The sequence below is a fragment of the Leptonychotes weddellii genome, chromosome 16 (genome assembly GCF_054177405.1).
Source record: "Leptonychotes weddellii isolate Sample4059 chromosome 16, ASM5417740v2, whole genome shotgun sequence".
Taxonomy (NCBI): domain Eukaryota; kingdom Metazoa; phylum Chordata; class Mammalia; order Carnivora; family Phocidae; genus Leptonychotes; species Leptonychotes weddellii.
In genome coordinates this window covers 12,186,597-12,198,950 of record NC_138384.1, presented here as the reverse complement: position 1 = coordinate 12,198,950, position 12,354 = coordinate 12,186,597, and the positions used below count along the sequence as shown (strand labels likewise).

The window sequence follows — 12,354 nt, the reverse complement described above, 5'->3', positions numbered from 1 at the left end:
GATGACTTACTCCGGGAAATAATCAGTCCCATGCAAACCTCCAGTCCACATCTTCACTGCCTACCACCCCTTCACTTCTTTTCTTACCCTGTTTGGAATCCATGTCTATCAATGTAGATGCTCCCTTGCCCCTTCGCCTTCTTCATACTCTCCAAGCAAAACTTCAGCCCTGGTAAAACTGATTCTCCGCCTCCTCCATGCAGGGTGGCTGAGCACAGCTAGAGACAATCCTCCTCTCTTCTGAATGGTCTTCATCTAAATTTAAGACCACAAATCTCAAACAGACCCTTTGGTCTGCCCTAGTAAATTCACCCTCCTTCTCTTCAAGAAAACTATTTTATGGAGGTCATCACTCTCCAAACCTCTAAGGCCCTTTCCTGTTCCCCATTCCTAGCTAATGATCTCTCTCCTGACTGCACGGAGGGAGCAGCAACACTGGAAGATGACCACCTGATTCTCCCACCACCAGATCTAGGAGCCAGGCTGCACCCTAGCCCAGCGCTGCACCTTCCCTGCCAGAGTCACCGTCCCGGCTCTCAGCTAAGGCCCTGCCCCTGTGCACTGGACCCTTCCCCCCAACTTCTCACTCAAGAGCTGAATTCCTGCAGTCCTCCCCTCTTTCCTGTTTGCTTTTTGCCCCATCTATTGGCTCCTTCCCATCAGTATCTGTGCATCCTATATTGCTTCCCATCTTTAAAAATACTGCCCCGAGACCCAGATCCCCCTCCAACTATTGCCTCCTCCAGTCAACCCCTCTTCACAGCTGTTCCTCCAAAGAATTGCCTCCCTCCTCATCCTCACCACCCTTCTCTTTTTGACCTATTCTAGGGAGATCGTTGTCCTTACCACTCCCAAGGACCACTCCTTTCAAGGTCACTGGCATTCATCTTGCCAGATCCCGGGGCTGGTGTTCTGTCCTCATTTCCTGTGACCTCATAGCAGCTGATAACTCCTCCTTCTAGAAGGGCTTCCTGGCCATGAGAACACCTCACTGTTCTACTTTCCCTCTGCCCCATGAAGGACTCCCTCCTCTCCTCCAGCTTCTTCACCTCCTCCAGATCCTTAGGATTTTAGACTAGACTAGAACTGAGTCATCTACCCTTTTCTTTTTGTTATCTACCTTTTCTCCATAGGTGATCTCATCCAGCTCATGGCTTAAGTACTTAAATATGTTCAGTACGCATGTGACCCTCCAATTTCTATCTCCAACCCTAATTTCTTCCCCAGCTCAGGTGAATACATCCAAACTCACATTCAGTGTCTCTGTTGAATGGCTTAGAGACCTCTCAAAATTTATGTGTCTGAAAACTGATTCTGGCCCACTCCCAGAACAGAACAAGACAAAAAAAATTGCTCTTCCCTCAGTTTTTCCTTTCTTAAGAAATGACTTCATTTTCCAACTTGATCAGGCCAAAACAAAACTCAAGGACTCATTCTTGGTGCCCCTCTTTCTTTCACATCCCCTCCCAAGTCCTCGTGGGATGGGATGTGAAGGAACGTATCAGCCACTTCTCCCCACCTCCACCATGACCATCCGCAAACTACCACCATCATTTCACTAACTAACTAACTAACTAACTAATTAACTAGTCTTCCTGCTTCCACTCTTGTCACCCCAAGCAGCAGGCACCGTGGTCTTTCAAAAATAAAACTCAGGGGCGCCTGCGTGGCTCAGTTGGTTAAGCAACTGCCTTCAGCTCAGGTCGTGATCCTGGAGTCCCAGGATCGAGTCCCACATCAGGCTCCCCGCTCAGTGGGGAGTCTGCTTCTCCCTCTACCCTCTCCCCTCTCATGCTCTCTCACACACTCTCTCTCTCTCTCAAATAAATAAATAAAATCTTTAAAAAAAATAAAAATAAAAAAATGAATAAAACTCAGATCACGTGTCTGCCTGAAACATGCCAACAACTTCCCAAAACACTTGGGATAAAATCCAAGTTCCTCCCTGTGCTCTGCAAGCCCTGCATATTCACACCCAATTATGCCTTAGACTTTGATGAAGCCCGGCCATCTCCCTCATCGCTCACTCAGTCCATTACGCCGGGCTCCCATGTACTCCCCAGATCCCGGCAAGTGCACTCATGTTATTGTCCAGTTCTGTCACCGCTGTCTGTTCTCCCTGGCACTTGTCACTGCCTGAGACTGTTGATTTGTATATTCACATGGCCCTTTTCTGTCTGCCCCATTTGCAATAAGGACCACATGGGCAGCAACGTTGCCAGCCTGTTTATTGTTGTATCCCTAGTGCTAGAGGGGTCCCTTGTGCACAATAGATGCTCAATTAATATTTCTTGAATGAACAAATTCATGCTGTTCAGTCCATATACAAAGCACCTTCCACAGTGTCTCAGCTTGAAGCTCACAGCCATTCTTTAAGGAAGATAGGAATTTTCCATTTTACAATGCAGTCCGCATCTTACGGATAAGAAATGAGGCCCAGAGAGATTTCAGGATTTCCGAGGGGTCAAATGGCTTGTAAGTATGAGAGCTGCTGGGACACCACGCTGGATTCTAACTGCTGATCCTTTTCCGGCTTGACAGGTTTCCTCCAGCCCCCTCCCTACAGGGCCCACGCAATGCCGGCTCAGTGTCAGCCCCAGTGTCGGAGGTGAGACCGGGCTCATGAGCTGTGTGCTCCCTGAGGACCTACTCACCCAGATCCTGGCTGAGCGCATCCAGGTGCGTCTATGCCCACCCGTGCAGAGCTGCAGGGCTCACACTCCATCCCTGGGCTGGGAGCTGAGATGCCGATCCATAGCTCACCCACGGCAGCTCAGAACCCAGGGGCCCTAGAGAGGAAAGATGAGTTTCTTCATCTCCAACAGTCATTTGCTTGTCCTTTTGACAACCCTGGTCAGTCCCTGGCCCTGGCGTGGTCTCCAGCCTGAAGCCATGAACCTTAAAAGACCAGTGAGCAGGTTACATATTAAAAAAAAAAAAAAAAATCAGTCATGATACAGCCCTATAGTAGTGTATTAAAAATCATAATGTGGAGCCATGGAAAGTTAGAATTTAGAACTATATTAATTGATGTAAAAATTTGTCTTCAATATATTATTATTTTTTATTAGTATTAACATATAATGTATTATTTGTTTCAGGGGTGTCTTCAATATATTATTAAATGAGAAATGCAGATTATGAAATAATATATAAAGCACAAGTACATTTCTATAAAAGTATTTCTAAATGTATATCATACAAACATAGTAAAAACCCCTAAGGCACATGTAACTGGTTATCTTTGGTTAGCAGGATAATGGATTCTTAGTTCTCGCCATACATTTCTGAATTATTTCACAATGGCAGATTGCTTTTAAAGTCAAGAAACACAGTAACTGTTTCCCTTTTTTTTAATTTTTCATAAGTGTTATACAGTTAAAGAAAAGAAAAGAAAATCATCAGGAATGGGGAGGGTACCACTTAAGCCTCTTTGCTGCTTATGGTTTACAGAGAGCTAAATTGCTCACCAGGTCCTGGAGTTGTCCATTTGCCTTGGTTTTTTTCGAACTAGGCCACAATATTGCACGTTTAAATATAACAAAACGGGGCCTGGAGCTTCCCAAGAGAAGAGGAATGTCATCACAGGAAATGGCTCGTGTTCAGGTTTAACTGCTTACTGTGTTCAGGGTGCTGGGCCCCTCAGCGGGTTTGAGCAAGGTGGGCCAGTCAAGTGTGCAGGTATGCCACGGACCCGGCTTAAACCACCAGCCAGCCTAAAGCGGGCCCGTAGAGCTGAACCACTCAAAGCACTGTACCTGGATGAAACATGGAGCTCGCACTGCTTCCCTGATCCACAGTCTTGCTACAAAGAAAACAAACAAAAAAACAGCAGCTGAAGTAAATGGTGTCTTTAGTGATGTGGTTGATTGACGTTGTGACACAAGATTCTTGTCTCATCAAAAACTGGTACTGACGGGGCGGTTAAGCGTCTGCCTTCGGCTCAGGTCATGATCTCAGGGTCCTGGGATCGAGCCCCACGTCGGGCTCCTTGCTCAGCAGGGGGCCTGCTTCTCCCTCTCCCTCTGCATGCCACTCCCGTGCTTGCTTGCTCGCTCGCTCTCGCTCTCGCTCTCTCAAATAAAATCTTAAAAAAAAAAACATAGTGATCAGCCCCTGGCCAGGGGAGGCCCGTGTGTGTACTACCCTTTGAGTAACACTGCGGTACAGCAGAGGGCGCCCTTCAACGATTAATGTGATCGAGATCATTACCCACCAAGGCCTTAATAACACTGAGAAAGATACAAATGGCCCACCTGCTCCTGCTGCCCTTGCTGTCTGTTATTCGGTGCAGGGGAATATCTCGCCTTTCCATCTTCCATCCCTGCACCTCAGACCCTCCCAGACCCTCACTTTCACATTATGTTTGCCTCCCTTATTTCCGTAACAACAGAATCAGTCTATCACTCTACAAATACATATGATAAAGATCTGTCACGACTGATAAACTATTTGGGTGTTTCTCTTGTATTTTCTAACAGCACGTTGAACGTAGCAGGTGGAAGGGTGGTTTCACGGTATTTTCAGTGGGGCCCAGTAGGTCTGCAGAACCAGTTGCAGCCCCAGGGAAAGTGCCGACAGAAGAAGGAGCAGCGTTCTCTGTAGAGAACTGGGTAACGGAGGCCCTGGTAACCGTCTTTGCTCACTGCGGTTTCAGCTGAGTGACTGCTTCCGGGGAGTGGTGTTTGACAGCCTTGAGACGCTCTTCGCTCAGAACATAGCCGTGGCTCTCCTCTGCCTGCTGAAGGCCATCGGCAACCGGGACCACATCTATGTCGTCAACATGGCCCAGGAGTACACAGCCATGAAGGCCCAGGAGAAAGCCAAGAAGGAGCAAGAAGGTAAGGCCCCATGCCCTCCTGGGCCATCCCTTTGGCAGAGCTGTGGGCTGTGTGAAATGGTTCCCCGCCAGGATGACCTGTTGGGCAGAGGACACTATTCCATCTGACATGTCGTCAGGGCTCACCTCCACCCTATAAGGTGGCTGGCAGACGCAGGCGACCTGTTCAGAGATGACAGGATGAGGGATGAACCCAGCTGGCTCTTCTCGTAACAGCCACATTCCCCTTTCCCCCCAATATCACCCTGCATCCTTTCGTCTTCTCTGTAATCACAGCCAACCCAAGGGGAACGCATCACCGGTCCCATCCTGACTCAGGTGACCCATTAGCTGCTTGCTTTTGTTTAAGGCGACTGGGCATTTCCTGCCAAATTGGAGGTGCTGATAAACTTTACAAACCAGTTTCTACATTTTAGCCTGCTGCGTCCAGCCACCACAGCGAACATTCTGTACATTTGAAATGTCTCTAAATGGTGCTTGGGGTTATTTAATCCTCCCAATAACTCTGAAGATCATTGTCCCCCTTTTACAGACAAGGAAAATGAGGCTCAGAGATATCAAAAGTCTTGTATAAGATCACACAGCACAGGGGTGCCTGGGTGGCTCAGTCTTTTAAGCATCCGACTCTTGGTTTTGGCTCAGGTCATGATCTCAGGGTCATGGGATCAAGCCCCGCATCAGGCTCAGCGCTCAGTGTGAGTCTGCTTAAGATTCTCTCTCTTCCTCTCCCTCTGCTCTCCCCCCCACTCATGCCCTCTCTCCCTCTCTCTCTCAAATAAATAAATAAATCTTTTTTTAAAGATCACACAGCAAATTAGTAAAGTCTGTGCAACCCTGAAACCTTTGCATTTTCTGTCACTACAACAGTGGCCTGAAAAAAATTTCAGAGACTGAAAAATAAATACACACATATAGAGTAATGTTAGCTTGAGTTCCCACTTTGGTCAGAAGCAGACGTAGCAAATCTTGGTCCCCAAGGGAGGCTGTGCTATCCCTGGGAGGCAGAGTCCTGCTCTGGCCTCAGCTCTGGTCACATCACTGCCCTTCCTCACTTGGCCTTACCTCTCTCTTCTGGAAAAATCTACACAAATCATAATGCTTTTCCATTTAAGGAAATAATTACAAACATGAGCTCTTAGTTCTTAAACAGAGCTCAAAGACTCCTTCCTTACATTCTCATCCAGAGAAAAATTAGGAAGAATTACCAGGCATCCCCAGCAGTGTTCCAACCTCCAGCTTCCTGGTTTTCCAGAAAGCTCATTTCTCCGTAATCATCACCTTAAAAGAAAATATCTCTTTCCATTTTCTCAATTACCTGCGGATTGAAGTTTTTCACAGTCTCATTATGGGCTCCTCTCCCCCAAATCATCTGCATTTGAAAAAGTCCTGAGGCAGCATCCAGTAACGATATTATTATATTAAAATCTAATTTTTACTGAACATTTATGAATTTGCTGGGCACTAGCCTAGATGCTTTACAGGATTACTTATTTGATCCCCACCACAGCCTGGGAATGAGGAATCATTATTCTTACCTGTTTCTCTTCCTTGGTGTCAGAGAAAGATCTCCAGATACATCTCCCTGAGTCCAAAGCTCAAACCCCCAAGAATGGAAGGTGGGAAGTTATGCTGGTGAAGCGTGAAAAAGAGGCCGAGAGCCTTTGTGCTGGGTGCGAACCTCACTTCTGGACCTGGAGTCTGAAGGGTGTGGGAGATGGCGCCCTTTCATCTGCAAATGGCTCTGTCACCCTAAGGACTCTGGTGGCAGATGTTCCTCATAGATAAAGTCAGTGGGTGGCCTATTACTTCCCTATCGCTGCAGTAGCAAATTACCACAAACTTGATGACTTCAGACAACACAGATTTACTGTCTTACAGTTCTGGAAGTCAGAAGTCCTAAAAGCAGGGTGTCCACAGGGCTCCGTTCTTTTGAAGGCTCCAGGGAGAGAATCCTTTCCCTTGCCTTCTCGAGCTTCTAGAGGCCACCTGCCTTCCTCAGCTCGTGGTCCCTACTTCACAGCCTTCTGACCTCTGCTTCCATCGTCTCCTTCTCAGACTCTGACCCCCCTGCCTCCCTCTTACAAGGACCTTTATGATTATACTGGGCCCACTCAGACAATCCAGGACCGTCTCCCCAGTTCAAGGTCCTTAGCGTAACCACATCTGTAAAATCCTCTCCATCATGCCAGGTCACATATTCATCCTTCTGGGAATTAGGACATCTTTGGAACTGCTATTCCAGATGGAGACCAGGTTTGGAACTGTGTGAGTGAAGGTCGGCCCACCAGAGATCAGGAATGCCACTGCGGCTGGAGCCCCCTCCCCCTGGCGCGGACCCTCTGCAGCCTGTGTGGGCTGGGAGCTAAGCCACTGGGGGACCCTGCAGCCAAGGGTGAGGAGTTACCTTCCCTCACCTTCCTGTCTCTGTTCCCTCCAGAGCACAAACGCAGGGAGGCACTTGAGAAAGAGAAGGAGCGTCTCCAAAATATGGATGAAGAAGAATACGATGCCATGACAGAGGAGGAGAAGATCATGTTCAATCGAGAGGTTCAGCAGGCCCTCCGTGAGAGGAAAAAGAGGTCAGAATCAAGGGCTCGCTGGAGCGGAAGTGTTTCCTTTGGGAGTAACACACAGCCCATCCTGGAGACTAGGGTCACCTTCCAGGGGAGCAGCAATGGCCAAGGGAGACTCAGGAGGATGACCTGCTAAGAGAGAGAGAGAATGAAGAGGAGTGTGGCTTTCAGTTCCAGCACCATGGCCCTAAGCTAGCCATTAGGGACTGCTATTTATAACGCGATTTCTTGTTGTCTGAACATCAGATGTGACAGTGTAGGAAGCTGGGCCTCATCTGAACTGATATTTATTCCTTTGAGAGAGAGAGAGAGAGTGTGTGTGTGTGTGTGCGCGCGTGCGCATGAACAGGGGAAAGGGCAGAAGGAGAGGGAGAGAGAAAGAATCTCCAGCAGACTCCCCGCTGAGTGCAGAGCACGACATGGGGCTCCACATGGGGCTCGACCCAGGGCTCGATTCCATGACCCTGAGATCCTGACCTAAGCTGAAATCAAGAGTCAGACACTTAACTGATTGTGCCACCCAGGCGCCCCTGAAAGTTACTTTTCAAAAACTGTTATCAAGCTTATTTTCAGCCCTTGCCTTGCTCTCCTATGCAAGTAGATTGGAATAGAAATACAGACGGAGAATTCCTCTTATTTATTCCTCAAACTCATTTGAGTTCATCAGTTTTGCTGAATGACCATTCAGAGACCCTCCTTTCTTTCCTTCTTTCCTTCTTTCCTTCCCTCCCACCCACCCTCCCTTCTTCCTTCCTAACTCCCTTCCTTCCTTCCTGCCTTCCTGCCTTCCTGCCTTCCTGCCTTCCTGCCTTCCTTCCTGCCTGCGTATTTACCCAGATTTCTTTTGTTCACTCTTTCTTTTTATGCCCAAGGAAAACTGTTCCCATGTCCTCCCTCCCTCCCTCCTTTCTAACTCCCTCCCTTCCTTCCTTCCTAACTCCCTCCCTTCCTTCCTTCCTCCCTTCCTTCCTGCCTTCCTGCCTTCCTATTTACCCAGATTTCTTTTGTTCACTCTTTCTTTTTATGCCCAAGGAAAACTGTTCCCATGTCCTCCCACCAGACACCCCAAAACAGAGGAGGGGCTCAGGGCAGGGGCTCTGAACTCTGTCTCCTCTGCCTGGTTTGATGAAGGGAGCTGGAGAGGCTGACAAGGGAGATGCGTGAAAAGAAGCTACAGCAGGAGCTCGAGCGGCAAAAGGAAGAAGATGAGCTAAAACGGAAGGTTAAAAGGCCAAAGCACGGACCAGTGAAGGAGGAACCTCTCCCAAAGAAATCTCAAACAAACCGGCAGGTAGCGACCCTCCCTTGCTCCTTACCAAGAGGCAGAACAGTGAGCAGCCACTGTAACCAGCCCATCAAGCCAGTACATTTCCCTTCCAGAAAACCGGCCTGATACTGTTTGCATCTTGTGGTAGAGCAGGAGGTAGGAGGGAAGGGGCCACCATTGGTTGAAAGCTGATTGTGTGCCAAGAGCTCTCCTGCACTTTATTTTGGCCCCCCTCCCGCCCTGCGGGGTTCAGAGACATGAGCCCCGTCTGGGGCCGAGAGAGACAGTTCCAGGACCCCACCCAGTTATGTCTGACCACAGTCCTTGCTCTTTCCACTGTGCCGCCAAGTCCCCTGGATGCTGCTGAATAGGCTGGTATTAACAGCTGGCCTCCAGTGAGCCACAAAGTCAGTGGAACCCCTGTGTTCAACCAAGAGCTTATCTTGACAACCGTCAAGGAAGACACTCTAACATCAGCTTGTCCTTGCGGACATGTGGTGGTAGTTTATCTGCCGGCCAAGCTTAGCAGTCACGTCTCTGCTGCCCTGACCCGGGAGACGTAGAGCGGCCAGGGTGGCGCTCACAGCCCAGCAGGGTAGCTAGCTGGCTGGTGTGCACAGCGAAAGCCAGGCTCCCAGACAAGGTGCAGATTGGTCCCAGTAGGTGAGACAGTGACCACATCTGGGTAGACGTGAGAGCAGAGGAATTCGTGCCCAGGGGTCACAGTCCAGTAGAGCTCAGGAAGGAGCGGGGTCTGAGCGTGCAGAAATGGCCCAGGCTTGGGAGCAGGAACAGCACGAGAAGCATGCAGGCCTGGAGTCTAGCCTGTCACTGGTCTGTGCCGGGCTCCCAAAATCTTCCAAGTGTAAGCCCTCCCTACCCCTCTGCAGCCCCTCCTTCCACACAAAGTCCTCTGCCTGAAATCTCATGTCCAAACAGAACTCTCTGGGTTTTGGCAGTGACTCTTACTGACGATGGAGAAAGAGACAGTAGTGGCCAAGCCCCCTGCCTCCTCAGTGAGCGACCCCTCCAGGAGACAGCTGTGCCACCACAGACCTGTCCACACTCCCCAGGCTGAGTTAGAGATGCAGACAGATGTGGAGGAGGAGTGAGGCCAGGGGATAGCCAACCCTGGCCAGGCCTGCCTCCAAGCCCGACCTTAGGGAGGAGGAGCGCTGTCATCCAGAACAGGGACTCTGGGCTGTCCTGCCAGCAATCATCATTAGACTCGACTGGATTTTATGTCACCAAAGAATGACCAGAAACCTCTGGAGCCTCCCCAAGGATTTCATCCAGGGGAGAAGAAAATCAGAGCCCACAAAGCAAGTTTAGAAAGAGAAAAAGAATCAAGTTAGTTTCTCTATGCCAGGTTACGTAAATAAATACATATTTTTTTAAGATTATATTTATTTATTTGACAGAGAGACAGCGAGAGAGGGAACACAAGCAGGGGGAGTGGGAGAGGGAGAAGCAGGCATCCTGCCGAGCAGGGAGCCCAATGTGGGGCTCAATCGCAGGACCCTGGGATCATGACCTGAGCCAAAGGCAGACACTTACTGACTGAGCCACCCAGGCGCCCCAATATATACATTTTTTTAAAAAGCCTGGGGCACAGCCACATTCTAAACTCCTGTTTGTTGCCAACAAAGGGCTATGGAGAGGATCTTTTAACAAAGACCCCCAAGGTGATTCTCAGACAGAGCCCTGGTGTAAGCAAGAGGCACCTGGAATCCTGTGAGGCCTCTTTCAGAACAGTGTCATCTTGCGCTTCCTTATGCAGTCTGTTCTCCCTTGAAGAACTGTTTTAAGCATGTTTTATGTGTTTTGCTTTTTAGGTTCTTACTTTTTCCAAACTAGAGGTCAAGATGGATGCACTAGAAAGGAAAGTATCTGTTAGGGAACATTTAAATGAGAAGGACGATCTAAGCAAGAGGAGAAAGAACCAGCTAGGAGATATCCACATGCTCGGGTTTCCCCTTGCCCAGGAACAAGAGGACAGCGAAGGGGACCTCCTGAAGGATGCTGACAAGCACTTGGCCCAGAAGTTTAAGACCTATGAGTTGACTCTGAAGGATATTCAGAACATCCTCATGAACTGGGACCGGAAGCAAGGCATTCTGGTGCATCACACTGGCGCCGAGGACATGCCCCACGAGCCTGACGACCAGCGCCAGGTTCCGTCAGGTGGGCGCCGAGGCCGCAAGGACAGAGAGAGGGAGCGTGCGGAGAAGGAGAGAGCCGAGAAGGAACGCCAGGAGCGGGAGAAGGCCGAGAGAGAGCGTCTAGAGAAGCTCAGGGCACTGGAGGAGCGGAGTGACGGCGGAGAGGGGGAAGGAGGGGAGGAGGACCACCACGAGGGGAAGAAGGATCTGGGTGTGCCATTCATAACCGTCCAGACGCCCGACTTCGAAGGCTTGAGCTGGAAGCTGGCCCTTGAGAATGACAGGCTTCCCAAAGGGGATCAGGTACAGAATCTTCTCCAGGATGGAGACATAATCAGGTAGCGGGTACTGTGCTAAGCGCCATTAAAGTGTTCCTTTCTGTACCCATTTCATTCCATTAATCTCTGAGGCCCCCTTGGATATGAGACAACAGTGGCTAAAAGGACCTTTTGCTAGTTGGTGAAAATCCAGAGAAAGTTCCGCAGATCTAAATTATTCCATCTAACCTCATAAAAAACTGCCTGTAGAGTTTTTGTTTGTTTTAGTTTTTATTTAAATTCTAGTTAGTTAACATGTAATATAATACTGGTTTCTGGAGTAGAATTTAGTGATTCATCACTTACGTATGACACTCAGTGCTCATCCCAACAAGTGCCCTCCTTAATACCCATCACCCATCCCACCCATCCCCCACCCACCTCCCCTCCAGCAAACCTCAGTTTGTTCTCTATCATTAAGAGTCTCTTATGGTTTGTTTCCCTCTCTCTTTTTTTTTCCTTCCCCTATGTTCATCTGTTTTGTTTCTTAAATTCCACATGAGTGAAATCATATGGTATTTGCCTTTCTCTGACTGACTTATTTTTTTTTAGTAGGCTCCATGCCCAACATGGGGCTCAAACTCATGACCCTGAGATCAAGAGTCGCACGCTCTACCAACTGAGCCAGCCAGGCACTTCTCTCTGATCAACTTATTTCACTTAGCATACTACTCTCTAGCTCTATCCACATTGTTGCAAATGGCAAGATTTCATTCTTTTTGATGGCTGAGTAATATTCCATTGTATATATGCCACCTCTTTTTTATCCATTCATCAGTTGATGGACATTTGGGCTCTTCTCCATAATTTGGCTATTGTTGATGATGCTGCATGTGCCTCTCCAAATCTTTATTTTTGTATCCGTTGGGTAAATACCTAGTAGGGCAATTGCTGGGTTGTAGGGTAGTTCTATTATTAACTTTTTGAGGAACCTCCAAACTGTTCTCCAGAATGGTTGCATGAGTTTGCATTCCTACCAACAGTGTAAGAGGGTTCCCCTTTGTCCGCATCCTCGCCAACACCTGTTGTTTCTTGTGTTGTTAAGTTTAGCCATTCTCACAGGTGTGATTTGCATTTCCCTGATAATGACTGACGAGCATCTTCTCATGTGTCTGTTAGCCATCTGGATGTCTTCTTTGGAGAAATGTCTATTCATGTCTTCTGCCTATTTCTTAACTGGATTATTTGCTTTTTT

General features: G+C 48.5%; 1 protein-coding gene across 1 annotated transcript in view; it reads left to right on the top strand.

Moving 5' to 3' along the window:
* Nucleotides 1-12,354, top strand: part of HYDIN (HYDIN axonemal central pair apparatus protein) — a 364,500-nt gene that overhangs the window by 267,323 nt on the left and 84,823 nt on the right. Inside the window, exons 43-47 of the mRNA XM_081806373.1 lie at nt 2,542-2,679; nt 4,658-4,841; nt 7,278-7,419; nt 8,545-8,704; nt 10,516-11,145. Of these exons, the coding sequence (XP_081662499.1) occupies nt 2,542-2,679; nt 4,658-4,841; nt 7,278-7,419; nt 8,545-8,704; nt 10,516-11,145 (1,254 nt within the window). The remainder of the gene's footprint in view (nt 1-2,541; nt 2,680-4,657; nt 4,842-7,277; nt 7,420-8,544; nt 8,705-10,515; nt 11,146-12,354) is intronic.